Here is a 15,128-nt window from a genome sequence, read left to right as displayed (position 1 = left end):
TGTTAAACAGTTTGCATATATATTATATAGACAGGGGTGTACGTCTTATTTTTTTGCTCCTCTCGATTAACTCTGTGACCTCCCATGCATTTATTACAAATTGTTCCACTATAGTACTGTGAAACACAAGGATAAGGTTCTCCGAGTGACTGCACATGCAGCGTAAATTTATGGAATGATATGGGTTGGAAACAACTCTATATAAGGGAAGTATTATGTATGATACTTGAAATGGATCCAAAGATATACAAAGAATTGCGATGCTGGGCTTTTCACTTTGTTTTTGTTTTTTTTTGAACCGCAGGAATTTTTCTGCATACTTATTTTTTCTTAATTAAAAAGGGCGAGGGAGGAAGAAAATGCAGTCAGCTGAAATTGAACTAACGGGCATTTACCGTGTGTGAGATCAATTACGACGCCTGGGGCAAGGAACAGACACTCAGCTCTTTACTGGAATTAAGCCTATGTTTGATAGGCCAGGATCTTAACATGATACACTTCCTGCAGCTGGCTCTACCTTGCCCCCAGAGACCACTGTTGGTGGGTTCCCCCCCCCCCAAAAAAAGCTTTGGCTCTGTTCTTCAGTAAAAATGCTAGGATAGGCTATTCCCACTGTTGTGGTATCAAGGCTGTGGCTTTACGATTTGCATGCCTTTTATATACATATCCAGTTGTGATTACAGCCTGCTCCTTTGCCCTTCATGTCTATCCTATACACAACAAGAAGGTTACGCCTATGGTGTTCCCGCATCCCACAGGCGGTTTTGAGTGAATCGGGCCTCTGTTTCACCAAATTCCTCCTTTCTGCTGCGTGCATATACGAGCCATCTCTCAAGCCCAAAGAACAGAGCTCCAATTGAGATTGAGGGAACATTCTTATGGAGTGATACTTAGTGGAATTCCAACTTGTATGTAAATGTGTTTATAGGGGGCTCTTTGGTTAAACAAAGCTGTTCGCTTTTTAAAATTAAAAAATAGAGGAAATTAGAGCAGTACAGAAGGATCGGAGGGGGAAACCAAGTCCTATTGGTCGCTGTGTGTGTGTGTGTGTGTGTGTGTGTGTGTGTGTGTGTTTTCGATACCTCAATAATACGGGAAATAAATGACAATGAAAGTGGCGACCAAACCTCTGTGAGAAGGAAAACAATAGCCGGAACAATTTCTATACCACATTTCCATATATTATCTCTGTAACCAGTAATGAGGGTGGACCTGGGACAATTCGGGGCAGATAAAAGAAAGCACTTCCTCATGGAACTCCTTCCCACAGGAGGCAGTAATGGCCACCAACTTGGAGGGCTTTCAAAGAAGATTAGGCAGAGTCATGGAGGACAAGGCCACCAATGGCTACTAACCACAATGGCTGTGTCCCACTTCCACTGGCAGAGGCAATGTGGCTGTCAGGGACTGGACAGAGGAGGAATGGTGGAGACCGCCTCCCCAGCCTGACCCTTCCAGAGAAGAGGAAGACGGTATACATTTAGACAGTATATATTTACAACAGGGGTTCGTGGGAGGTCACAGCTCAGAGGCAGATGAGGGGGAAAGTTGGGAAGTAATGGGAGAGGGAGAAGCAGAGTGGGAGCAGCTGACTGACACGTTATCACTAGAAAGCATTCCGGACCCCCCTGTTCTACCAGAACCCGGCAAGCATTGAAAGTAGGAGAGCAAAGGGCTTGGAGACAAATGGCCCTAAGCGGCCACCATAAGGTAGGTGGTGCTTTTGACGATTGAGGAGAGAAGGGGGGTGGAGATTACTTGGAGCAATGCCGTCACTCCAAGAGACAGCTTTTCTAAGCCTCTCTCTGTGACTATTGAATAAAAGACATTGGTAAGAACTCTCCTTGTTTATCTATTCCTGGCAACCTACTGGGGGGGATCGGATTCCCTGACGCCCGACAATGGCTCTGAGTACAAATTGCGAGAAATCATAGTTGGGGAGGATGCTGTTGTGCTTAGGTTCTGCTTGTGGGCTTCGTGCATCAATGGCTACCAGTATACTGTGTCAGCCCCTGGACTGGGGTAAAAGGTATTATTTGCACTACTGCACTAAAGCCAATATGTGAGATTGTTTTCCGCCACACAAACTGTTCCTTCTTACAGGTGCAGGGATCCATAATAGCTGCGGCTTCAAGGATTTGTCTGAAATAATAAGGCCACTGAAGTACAGGTTGCGTCTCTTATTTAATGAACATGTGGATTATTGTTTTTTCACCTTCTTGGGTACAAATATTCAGGGGTCTCGATAAGGAACTGGCCCATGGAGTCAAAATGTTCCCCAAACATGGTCTAGAGCAGTGATGGCCAAACCTGGCTCTCCAGCTGTTTGGGACTACAATTCCCATCATCCCTGACCACTGGTCCTGTTATCTAGGGATGGTGGGAGTTGTAGTCCCAAAACATCCGGAGGGCCAAGTTTGGCCATCACTGGTCTAGAGCAGGCATCCCCAAACTTCGGCCCTCCAGATGTTTTGGACTACAATTCCCATCTTCCCTGACCACTGGTCCTGCTAGCTAGGGATCATGGGAGTTGTAGGCCAAAACATCTGGAGGGCCGCAGTTTGGGGATGCCTGGTCTAGAGGGTTACCACGAGGAAGTGGGATGAGGAGGAGCAGGAAGGGGGAATGGTGAGCAGAACAAACAGAGAGGCACAATTCCTAGTATACAGAAATGCACACTGCATTCCTCAGAAGCAACAAGAAGCAGACCTTTTGCTGCATCTAATTTTTAATAGCTCTAATTCTGCAAATGGAATGGTTTTATAAGAATGCTCATATGACAACATGGAATGTAGGAAGCTCTCTCCCTCTCCCTCTCTCCTATTTACTAGGATAATACCAAACTGGTTTGCCATTGCCAGAATATGCTCCAAAGTAGTGATTTATCTGTTTGTTTTGACAAATTCCTGTGCTGTTTCGTTCACATGGGGACAGAAGTGTTTAGCAGCCCACCAAGGAGCTCACGACATACTGAAATGTGCATTTTATTTTATGGATCAGCTGTGACAGGTTTTGATTTCCCTATGTAAATTGGGCAGCAGAAGGCAACAGCAGATTTTTACATTGTTAAAGCAGAGGACTGATTGAAAGCGGTCTGATTTAGACAAGCACACACAAATATTTCACACAGTTTCTATAGACTTGTCAAACTTTAAAGTAGTGTTTAAAGAGCCATTTATTTGGGGCCAATTTTCCTTAATTTCAGCTTTTCTTTAAACACCCATAGGTGAGAGGATAGCTTTTTTTGTTTTGCTGATTTCTCTATTTTTAAAAGAAAACATGGCCTATGCTTTTAAAACACTTGCTGTACTGCTGCTAGTTTTAAATTGCTGATTTCTGAGAGTTGGTATGGATTTTTATTTTTATTTTATTTTTTGGAAATGCAAGCTAGTCACATTGGGTGGGCCATTACCCCAAATGGCAGCTTGACATCGTGCCAGAGGTCTAACTTCTGTTAACACTTAAAGGGCTACGTCAAGATGGATTCTGTCAACTTTATAAAAGTTATGTTATTGATCAAGAAGAAACTGTGATTTGTGTTCATTTCTGAGGAAATATAAGAATATAAAAAGAGCCTGCTGGATCAGGCCAGGGACCCATCTAGTCCAGCATCCTGTTCTCACAGAGGCCAACCAGATGCCTGTGGGGAAACCAGCAAGCAGGATCTGAGCACAAGAGCATTCTCTTCAATATGGAGGGAAACAGTGCATAGAATTTGTTTTACCTGCTTTTAATGACAGAGTTATCTATTAAAATTATACGTGTTACTTTAGCATGAGTACCTTTTGGCCAGGGTCCCCTGCTCCTTTAAGACCTCTTGGTCCCTGAAGGCCAGGCATTCCCTGAGGTCCCTAGGATAACATCAGAAAAAATACAGGCTGGTTAGTCTCACAGAACCGAAGGATGTACAAATAATGGGATGTGGGCCTCAATCTAGAAGCTTTTATTTTTTCATTAAAAACAAAAACATGCACTTTTTATTTTAATCTGTTGTTAAAATTGTATCCTACCTTTCCATCAGGGTGGCAAAACCATATTATAACAAATGCAATTAATAAAACAAAACAGCAAAAATAGAAAACGAACAGCATAAAAACAAGTACAGTGGTACCTCTACTTACGAATTTAATGTGTTCCGAACGCACATTTGTAAGTCGAAAAAATGTGTAAGTCGGATCCCATAGGAATGCATTGGGAGAAAAAATTCGTAAGTCGAAGCAACCCTATCTAAAAATTCGTAAGTAAAAAAAATCCTATCTAAACCGCATCCAAGATGGCGGACGGAGCTCCATTCGTAAGTAGAAACATTCATAAGTAGAGGTACCACTGTAAAACACCAGTAAGAACTAATCAAAACATAAAACCAATTTCAATACATAAGATAAGAGAGGAAGAAAATGCCAAAAGCTGGGGGCAGCATATCCCCAGTGGTGGGCTAAGTGGCAGAAACATACCCGTGTATTCTGGCGTATAAAACAACTGGGCATATAAGACGAGCCCCAACTTTTCCAGTTAAAATATAAAGTTTGGGATATACTCGCCGTATAAGAAATACGACCCGGTATATAAGACGACCCCCGACTTTTGAGAAGATTTTCCTGGGTTAAAAAGTAGTCTTATACGCAGGAATATACAATAAATAAACCAGCTTCAGATTGTGTCAAGGGCAGAGAAGAGCGCTTGCCTTGAAAGGGGGAGAGACTGGAAAAGTAACAATGTCCCCACAAAAACAGACTGGTTAGCAAAAATGATTGAATATTTACAGGGAGACTAAGAGGAAACACTATACACAAAGTTAACAAGGAATGGATGATATTTAAAGAATATCTCAAAAACTACGGTATATGGATAAGGTGGATCTCCCGACACACATAGAATGAATCTAAAAAGCAGAAAAAACACATAGTAAAATTCGTTTAGAAAAATAACTAGAAAAATAGAGCAAACAAAAATGAAATGCAAATGGATTAATAAATTGCAAAATAGCACAATGAGAACAGTTGGAAGTCAAACACTGATGGGTTTATGTTGGGTGGGTATGTAGGTAATGTATGTTTTGCAGATATGTATGGTATGGTATGGTATCGTATGTATGTATTGTATCGTACCACATTGTTTATGTATAATAAAGGAAACATTATTTTGAAAAGAAAAGAAAGGGGGAGAGACTCTTCTGGCCGCTATGAACATACAAGGCACGCTGGAGCTCTGAAGGCACTTCAGACCCCCAAGGAGGCAAGGTGTGATGCTTCAGGACACTGAGGACAGTGTACTATTCTTACCTTTTACCTTTTACCTCTTACCTATCACAAATTAGAGGTGAAATTATACTTACTGGTGCACCCGGAAAGCCATCCCCCTTTGCTCCAGGAAGTCCTGGTGGCCCCGGTAAGCCTGGAGAACCCTGAAGACAAATAATCAACGTCAATATAAATTATCTGAACATCATGTTATTAACTCTTAACGTTGCCAGACTTTGATGTTGGCATGTGAGAAGGCAAAACTGGCAGCCTGCCATGTCACAGAATATTATCCTATATAATAATGTCCATGTTGTCCCTGCGTCCAGTTGTCCCGTGTGTCCCTGGGGTACTGCGCATGTCCCCCAGAGACACAGGGATTGGACGGAGGGACAACCAGGGACACAGGGATTGGACCCGCGCTCTCGGGACACAGGGAACAGCCAACTGCCGCTCCGCCAACCGCCGCTCCGAAGCCCAGTCTCATGCTGGAGGTGCGCGGTGAGGCGGCGGGGGAGAGAAGCGCTCCCCCCCCCGGCAGCCTTGCCGCACACCTCCGGCATGGGACGGCGCTTCCTCGGGGAACCCGAGGAAGCCGAAGCGGCAGCGGGCGCGGAGGGAAGCCCGCTTTGGCTTGGCGGCGGCGGGAAGAAGGGGAGGAATTCCTCCCCTTTTTCCCGCCGCCGCCAAGCCAGTCCCGGAGCCGAATTGCGGCGCGGCGGGGTTTTTCGCCGTTTGCCTCCCCCTCGGGGGAAGGCAAACGGCGAAAAGCCCCCGCTGCGGACTGGCTTGGCGGTGGCGGGAACATCCCGCCACCGCCAAGCCAGTCCCGGAGCCGAATTGCGGCGCGGCGGGGTTTTTCGCCGTTTGCCTCCCCCAGGGGAAGGCAAACGGCGAAAAAACCCCGCTGCGGACTAGCTTGGCGGTGGCGGGAAGACCCGCCACCGCCAAGCCAGTCCCGGAGCCGAATTGCGGCGCGGCGAGGTTTTTCGCCGTTTGCCTCCCCCAGGGGGAGGCAAACGGCGAAAAGCCCCCGCTGCGGACTGGCTTGGCGGTGGCGGGAAGACCCGCCACCGCCAAGCCAGTCCCGGCAGGCCGCTTCCTCTAGCGCCCGTTTTTAAACGGGCTAAAATCCACTAGTCCTATATAATAATGTCCATGTTGTCCCTGCGTCCAGATGTCCCGTGTGTCCCTGGGTCACTGCGCATGTGCCCCAGGGATACAGGGATTGGACAGCAGAGACTGCGCGCGCGCACTCTCCCCCCACTCTGCCTCCTCCAACCGCCGCTCCCGCCGGGGTGGAGGCCGGCGAAGGCCTCCTCACAACCCTCCCTGGCCGTGAGGAGCGGCGGTTGGAGGAGGCGGGGGGGAGAGTGCGCGCGTCCTTCCTGTCGGCGGCTGGGGGAGAGGAAGGAAGGAGGAGAAAGCGCCGCTTTCACCTCCTCCGTTCCTGTCCCCCTGCCGCCGACAGCAAGGACAGGTCCCAGGGTTCGGAGAAGCGCTGCGCAAGCGCTTCTCCGAACCCTGGGATATCTGCTTCCTGTCGGCGGCTGCGGGAGAGGAACGGAGAAGGAAAAAGCAGCGCTTTCTCCTCCTCCGTTCCTGTCCCCCTGCCGCCGACAGCAAGGACGGGTCCCAGGGTTCGGAGAAGCGCTGCGCAAGCGCTTCTCCGAACCCTGGGATGTCTGCTTCCTGTCGGCGGCTGCGGGAGAGGAACGGAGAAGGAGAAAGCAGCGCTTTCTCCTCCTCCGTTCCTGTCCCCCTGCCGCCGACAGCAAGGACGGGTCCCAGGGTTCGGAGAAGCGCTGCGCAAGCGCTTCTCCGAACCCTGGGATATCTGCTTCCTGTCGGCGGCTGCGGGAGAGGAACGGAGAAGGAAAAAGCAGCGCTTTCTCCTCCTCCGTTCCTGTCCCCCTGCCGCCGACAGCAAGGACAGGTCCCAGGGTTCGGAGAAGCGCTGCGCAAGCGCTTCTCCGAACCCCAGGATTCTAGCGCCCGTTATTGAACGGGCTGAAAACCACTAGTCCTATATAATAATGTCCATGTTGTCCCTGCGTCCAGATGTCCCGTGTGTCCCTGGGTCACTGCGCATGTGCCCCAGGGATACAGGGATTGGACAGCAGAGACTGCGCGCGCGCACTCTCCCCCCACTCTGCCTCCTCCAACCGCCGCTCCCGCCGGGGTGGAGGCCGGCGAAGGCCTCCTCACAACCCTCCCTGGCCGTGAGGAGCGGCGGTTGGAGGAGGCGGGGGGGGGGGAGAGTGCGCGCGTCCTTCCTGTCGGCGGCTGGGGGAGAGGAAGGAAGGAGGAGAAAGCGCCGCTTTCTCCTCCTCCGTTCCTGTCCCCCTGCCGCCGACAGCAAGGACGGGTCCCAGGGTTCGGAGAAGCGCTGCGCAAGCGCTTCTCCGAACCCTGGGATGTCTGCTTCCTGTCGGCGGCTGCGGGAGAGGAACGGAGAAGGAGAAAGCAGCGCTTTCTCCTCCTCCGTTCCTGTCCCCCTGCCGCCGACAGCAATGACAGGTCCCAGGGTTCGGAGAAGCGCTGCGCAAGCGCTTCTCCGAACCCTGGGATGTCTGCTTCCTGTCGGCGGCTGCGGGAGAGGAACGGAGAAGGAGAAAGCAGCGCTTTCTCCTCCTCCGTTCCTGCCCCCCTGCCGCCGACAGCAAGGACGGGTCCCAGGGTTCGGAGAAGCGCTGCGCAAGCGCTTCTCCGAACCCTGGAATGTCTGCTTCCTGTCGGCGGCTGCGGGAGAGGAACGGAGAAGGAGAAAGCAGCGCTTTCTCCTCCTCCGTTCCTGTCCCCCTGCCGCCGACAGCAAGGACGGGTCCCAGGGTTCGGAGAAGCGCTGCGCAAGCGCTTCTCCGAACCCTGGGATATCTGCTTCCTGTCGGCGGCTGCGGGAGAGGAACGGAGAAGGAAAAAGCAGCGCTTTCTCCTCCTCCGTTCCTGTCCCCCTGCCGCCGACAGCAAGGACAGGTCCCAGGGTTCGGAGAAGCGCTGCGCAAGCGCTTCTCCGAACCCCAGGATTCTAGCGCCCGTTATTGAACGGGCTGAAAACCACTAGTCCTATATAATAATGTCCATGTTGTCCCTGCGTCCAGATGTCCCGTGTGTCCCTGGGTCACTGCGCATGTGCCCCAGGGATACAGGGATTGGACAGCAGAGACTGCGCGCGCGCACTCTCCCCCCACTCTGCCTCCTCCAAACGCCGCTCCCGCCGGGGTGGAGGCCGGCGAAGGCCTCCTCACAACCCTCCCTGGCCGTGAGGAGCGGCGGTTGGAGGAGGCGGGGGGGGGAGAGTGCGCGCGTCCTTCCTGTCGGCGGCTGGGGGAGAGGAAGGAAGGAGGAGAAAGCGCCGCTTTCTCCTCCTCCGTTCCTGTCCCCCTGCCGCCGACAGCAAGGACGGGTCCCAGGGTTCGGAGAAGCGCTGCGCAAGCGCTTCTCCGAACCCTGGGATGTCTGCTTCCTGTCGGCGGCTGCGGGAGAGGAACGGAGAAGGAGAAAGCAGCGCTTTCTCCTCCTCCGTTCCTGTCCCCCTGCCGCCGACAGCAATGACAGGTCCCAGGGTTCGGAGAAGCGCTGCGCAAGCGCTTCTCCGAACCCTGGGATGTCTGCTTCCTGTCGGCGGCTGCGGGAGAGGAACGGAGAAGGAGAAAGCAGCGCTTTCTCCTCCTCCGTTCCTGCCCCCCTGCCGCCGACAGCAAGGACGGGTCCCAGGGTTCGGAGAAGCGCTGCGCAAGCGCTTCTCCGAACCCTGGAATGTCTGCTTCCTGTCGGCGGCTGCGGGAGAGGAACGGAGAAGGAGAAAGCAGCGCTTTCTCCTCCTCCGTTCCTGTCCCCCTGCCGCCGACAGCAAGGACGGGTCCCAGGGTTCGGAGAAGCGCTGCGCAAGCGCTTCTCCGAACCCTGGGATGTCTGCTTCCTGTCGGCGGCTGCGGGAGAGGAACGGAGAAGGAGAAAGCAGCGCTTTCTCCTCCTCCGTTCCTGTCCCCCTGCCGCCGACAGCAAGGACGGGTCCCAGGGTTCGGAGAAGCGCTGCGCAAGCGCTTCTCCGAACCCTGGGATATCTGCTTCCTGTCGGCGGCTGCGGGAGAGGAACGGAGAAGGAAAAAGCAGCGCTTTCTCCTCCTCCGTTCCTGTCCCCCTGCCGCCGACAGCAAGGACAGGTCCCAGGGTTCGGAGAAGCGCTGCGCAAGCGCTTCTCCGAACCCCAGGATTCTAGCGCCCGTTATTGAACGGGCTGAAAACCACTAGTAATATTATAATATTCTAATAATATGCCCGGGACAGAGAAGCTTCACCTTCCTGTTGTACTTCTGGTTGAAAAGGACTCGGGGAGGGAGGAGGAAGCTGTTACTCATCGGGCAGAATACTACCAGGGAAAGTGTTCACGATCTGGACATTGACAGCTAATCTTGACATTGACAGCTAATGGCCTCGGTCCAGTATACCTGAAGGAGCGTCTCCACCCCCATCGTTCTGCCCGGACACTGAGGTCCAATACCGAGGGCCTTCTGGCGGTTCCCTCGTTGCAAGAAGCCAAGTTGCAGGGAACCAGGCAGAGGGCCTTCTAGGTAGTGGCGCCCGCCCTGTGGAATGCCCTCCCATCAGATGTCAAGGCAATAAGTAACTATTTTACTTTTAGAAGACAACTGAAGGCGGCCCTGTTTAGGGAGGCTTTTAATGTTTAATAGATTATTTTATTTCATTTTTCAGTTGGAAGCCGCCCAGAGTGGCTGGGGAAACCCAGCCAGATGGACGGGGTATAAATAATAAATTATTATTATTTGCAAGTTGGAGAACTGGCGATACTTGAGAACTGGCTTGCACCAAAAAGCCACAAAGAACCGCATGTGAAATTCAGAAGTGGTATATGATATAGTAGTGCAAGGGAAGCTCCTCTTCCAAGAAGATGGGAGGAGCAGAAGTCATGCTGGACATGTCTGAGTCTTCAGGGTGTGCCTAAAGGATTCCTCTGGTTTGTTGCCAGTGTTTTAAAATATCAAGTAGTTTCCCCATTAATTATTTCAATAACGAAAGAAAACAGGGGCAAGGGGTCTTGTCTCTATTTTGACTTCCAAATTCCTGCACTGGGAAGAGTTGCCAAACAGATGTTCTAACTTTGTGAACAACCAAAAAAGGATAACAATACCCTTCTCTTATGAACTGAGGATTTTGTCCCACATATTCCTCCTGATTTTAGAAGGCGTAAGAATTGCTGCATCTTCATTTCACAATATCCTAAATCTGACATCCAGACCATCGAAAGGCTTACATCAATTAATGGACTGTGGCATTTCAGACTGAGGCTGTTTGAATGCTGTGGTTGCTGACCTTGAGCCAGACATCTTGGAGAGTGAAGTCAAGTGGGCCTTAGAAAGCACTGCTAATAACAAAACCAGCGGAAGTGATGATATTCCAGCTAAACTATTTAAAATTTTAAAAGATGCTGTTAAAAGGTGCTGTTAAGGTGCTACACTCAATATACCAGCAAGTTGGAAAACTCAGCAGTGGCCAGAGGATTGGAGAAGATCAGTCTACACCCCAATCCCAAAGAAGGGCAGTGCCAAAGAATGCTTCAACTACCGCACAATTGTGCTCATTTCACATGCTAGCAAGGTTATGCTTAAAATTCTACAAGGCAGGCTTAAGCAGTATGTGGACCGAGAACTCCCAGAAGTGCAAGCTGGATTTCGAAGGGGCAGAGGAACCAGAGGCCAAATTGCAAACATGTGCTGGATTATGGAGAAAGAACGGAATTCCGGAATGGATTCTGTTCGACTCCCGAGGTACGACCGTATTGGGTAATCAAAATATTTTACAATGAATTGCAACAAAGACTCAGATGGCAGCTTCCTATTATAAATCCATTGCACCTGGTTGGATATGACTTCAGATTACTGCTGACATCGTAACATTTGATTACTCAATAAAGAGGGCCACTTAAGCTTGATGTCACTTACTATTATTTCATCACTTACCATTCACCCGAAGGCCCCAGGACGGGTTACAACAATTTAAAAAACAAAATTAAAAACTATTCAAAAATGTACAAGTACAAAAAGTGTTATTGCAACAAATAAGGTGGGTCCTGAAAACACACATTCCAGGTGTCAAAAGCCAGGATAAAGAGATGCATCTTCAGTATTTGCCAAACCCTGTATAATGAAGTGGCCAGATGCACCTCTGTAGGGAGGGAGCACCATAACTTAGAGGCTGCTACAAAGAATGCCCTCTTCTGGGTCACCACAACCCCAAACTCCTGAGGGTAGCGGAACTACCAAAAAGGCCCCCCTCTACCAATCTTAACACTTGAGAAGGTCTGTAGGCAGAGGAGGGGGTTGACATTTGGGGCCTGAGTCATTTAGGGCTTTAAACACTAATGTGAGTACCTGGAATTGGGCTCAAAACAGAGGTGAGATGTGATCTAAAAGGAACCCCAGACAGTAATTTGAGGATTAGGGCCCTAGCATATCTTTAACCAGCCCTGATCCTGCCCAACAAGCCGAAAAACACCCAAGTTAGTATTTCATTCTACTTCTTTGCATGTGGTCATATTGAATCAGCTTGCCAATATTTTGTTTTATTAAAACTGCACACCTGAGGTCCCATGATTGAATTTCCAGGGTTTCCATCGCTCCCGGGAGGTCCTGCATATCCTTGCTCCCCCTAAACATACACACAAAAGAACACGTCTTTATTAAAGGACCACACAATTTTGGAGGAAAGTACCAGGATCACGTCGCTTTTATTTATTTATTTATTTATTTATTTATTTATTTATATATTTGACAAACGGTTGCTTCTGAAATTATGCGCTTGGAGATGTTCTTTCTACAAATCACACCTATGAGAAAAAGTAGGAAGGGTTTATTTAACATGGTACCAAACAGGAAAGAAACTGAAAGTAACAAGGGCCAGTCTCTTAAGACTTACAGCTATTTTGGATCCCATCTACTACACACAGTCAGGACTGACACAATACATTTTGCTAGAAGTGAAGGTTAGAAGGTATCTCTCTCTCCCCCCCCCAATAACTTAAGAGCTGCAAGGCAGGCCATGTGGTACACAGAGGTCTGTCCTCCAACAGAAGGGCACAGCTGGGTAGGCTCCTTCCACTGCCCTCTCCCACACCCATTAGCATCCATTGCCTGAGTCTACCATCCCGCTCTGCCAAATGGTAGAGCTGGCCCTGCATACTATCTGTAAGGAAGGACCATAGCTACTGAGATATACAGGAAAGGCTGGGGAAGGTCTCCTATCTGAAATCCTACAGAGCTGCTACCAGTTAGGGTTGACAATATTGAGCTACACAGGCCAGTGGTGTGACTTGGCATAAGATTCCTGTGTTTCGCAGAGCACTCTTCCTGTGCAAGCCCAATGAGCATGAAAGGAGATTTCAGAATACGTGTTAGATCTACACCTAATTCTTCCTGCAGCAATCAGACCATACAAATTTATGCTGTAAACTGCTCTGAGATCTAAGGATGAAGGGTGGTATACAGCAAACAACAACAACAACAACAACAACAACAACAACAACAACAACAACAACAACAACACATCATTCACCTTGGGGCCAGGAAGCCCACGAATGGAAGGTCCAGGGCTACCGACTGAACCTTTGATTCCAGATTCACCCTGAAGAAGAAATACATAATCAATGCATGTCTATATTATCAGCAATATATTCACACAACGACAAGGAGTCCTAATGTACTGGCTTTCAAGAGGAACCCAAAACATTTTGCCTAGCTGCAAAATGATGATTTGATATCCAGTAAAAGGACAGATCCTGAAGCTGAGGCTCCAATACTTTGGCCACCTCATGAGAAGAGAAGACTCCCTGGAAAAGACCCTGATGTTGGGAAAGTTTGAGGGCACTAGGAGAAGGGGACGACAGAGGACGAGATGGTTGGACAGTGTTCTCAAAGCTATGAACATGAGTTTGACCAAACTGCGGGAGGCAGTGCAAGACAGGAGTGCCTGGCGTGCTATGGTCCATGGGGTCACGAAGAGTCGGACACGACTAAACGACTAAACAACAACAACAATTGGTTCCTGAATTCATTAGAAAGGACTTCAAGGATCATCTCAGTTTTCTGAACTAAGGTTTTGGAGCCACAACAATTGCTCTTCATCTTGATCATAGTGTTTTTCCAGGATTGCTACAATCTAGCTACTATTCTATCATTTTGCTTCCTTTCTGCTAATTTTAATTTCAGCGGGAGGCGTCTTTGGTGACGTAGCCTGTGCTCTCCCTTTGGTGCTAGTGATCGTGGAGAAGTTAGGTTCCTTGTCTTCATTTGGAAATCAGCTAAGACCAGGGACCTCTCTGCCCATGCTGTCTGTCCCTTGTTCATTCCAATCAGCTGCATGGTCCAGGGATGGGGAGTCTCAGGTCTGAGTGCTGAATGCAGGCCCTCAGACCTCTCTATCTGATCCTCAGGACTCTGCCCAAGGCCACACCCCTTCTGCCAAGGCCACACCCTTCACTGGCTCTGACTTGCATCCTCCCTGAGTATTTCTGTCTGGTTATAATGTGTACATGACCTGTGGCCCTAGGACGTTCTTCTAGAAGGGGATGCAGCCCTTGAGCTGGAAAGTCTTTCCCACCTGTGGCCGAGATAGTTGAGCACTAGCTTCTGCCACATGGACTATAGTAGTCAGGTGCCTTATATGAATTGTATTTGATGCACCGCACACAGGTAGGCTCTTAGCAGACAGAACCCACACAGAGAGAAGCAACACAGAAATGAAAGTAACACACCTTTGGTCCCGGATCACCTGGCAAACCTCTTTGACCATCATTTCCTTTTGCTCCTCTTTGTCCCTCTTCACCCTAATTAATAAAATAAAATAAAATACTGTACTGTAGTACAAAGCTATTTCCATCCAACATATATTTATGGTTTTTTTTTTTAGAATATCTAAAATGAAAATTGATAATTGATGAGCCCTGAAGTGGTTATCTATCAATTCTATCCGTGAATTCTTTTTTTAAATTATTTTTTAGGGCAGGTCTGCAAAATGGGGGTGGGGAAGTTCCCATAGGCCAATACAGTTTCCTTTGGGTTTTCATATGGAATCTGTCATTCTGTTTCTGGACAACTGCAAGTGTTTCTGAGCTGTGACCACACAATTGTCACATACTGATGAGTGTCGGTGGTCCCAGAGAAGAGCAAAGGGACGGAAGGAGCTCCAGAAGCAACAGACCACGAGGTCAAACTTCAACATTAGTGCCTTTGCCCAGTATTTCATTAAAAGAGTCTCTAGGAGGAGAAAGCAGCCTAATTTTTCAGCTGGACGACATTAATTTCAATGAAAACTCTGGTGTTAACTTTCAGAATACACTATTAATATTTCATTATCTTGCAATTTTATTCTTTCTGTTTTTAGTACAGATAGGGTGAACCTACAATCAGCAGATTGCCACAATCAGCCCTTTGGAACTTTCTTCTTTATTAGGACCACTTACTTTTAAGGATAAGGCAGGTGCTGTGATGTTTTTATTATTATTAAAAAGAAAAAAAACTTTCAGAAGGATGTACACACTTGGAAGTTCTTGTAGTTTTAGCTAGAGCCCCTTGCTGACATGAATTGTGTGTAGAACAAATGCAGGTGGGAATGCAGAGGGATATCATAGCGGTGGAAGCATCTGCCTGTGGACTTCACAAGTTCAATTCCCCATCCGTACAGGTGCATAAATGCATCTCTACACAGTTGGGAAGACTTGCAGCCCACAAGATCTCTATCCAGTTTTGTTTTCATAAGCAATATTGAAAACAATTGAACTATGGAATATTAGTGATTAAAAGGCATCAGTCCTACAACGTCCTTCACTGAGAGGGAGAGGGAGAGGGAGAGGGAGGGAGGGGGGGAGAGAGG

At 48.7% G+C, this 15,128-nt stretch overlaps 1 protein-coding gene across 2 annotated transcripts in view; it reads right to left on the bottom strand.

Moving 5' to 3' along the window:
- The window catches only part of COL28A1 (collagen type XXVIII alpha 1 chain), an 85,485-nt gene that overhangs the window by 23,616 nt on the left and 46,741 nt on the right, over nt 1-15,128 (bottom strand). For both annotated transcript variants that reach the window (XM_060280753.2, XM_060280754.2), the window contains exons 21-25: nt 14,011-14,082; nt 12,813-12,881; nt 11,841-11,909; nt 5,336-5,404; nt 3,783-3,851 (exon numbers count right to left, since the gene is read on the bottom strand). In XM_060280753.2, coding sequence (XP_060136736.2) covers nt 3,783-3,851; nt 5,336-5,404; nt 11,841-11,909; nt 12,813-12,881; nt 14,011-14,082 — 348 coding nt within the window. The remainder of the gene's footprint in view (nt 1-3,782; nt 3,852-5,335; nt 5,405-11,840; nt 11,910-12,812; nt 12,882-14,010; nt 14,083-15,128) is intronic.

The sequence above is a fragment of the Zootoca vivipara genome, chromosome 11 (assembly GCF_965207765.1).
Source record: "Zootoca vivipara chromosome 11, rZooViv2.hap1.1, whole genome shotgun sequence".
Classification (NCBI taxonomy): domain Eukaryota; kingdom Metazoa; phylum Chordata; class Lepidosauria; order Squamata; family Lacertidae; genus Zootoca; species Zootoca vivipara.
This window is presented reverse-complemented; position numbering and strand designations above follow the sequence as displayed.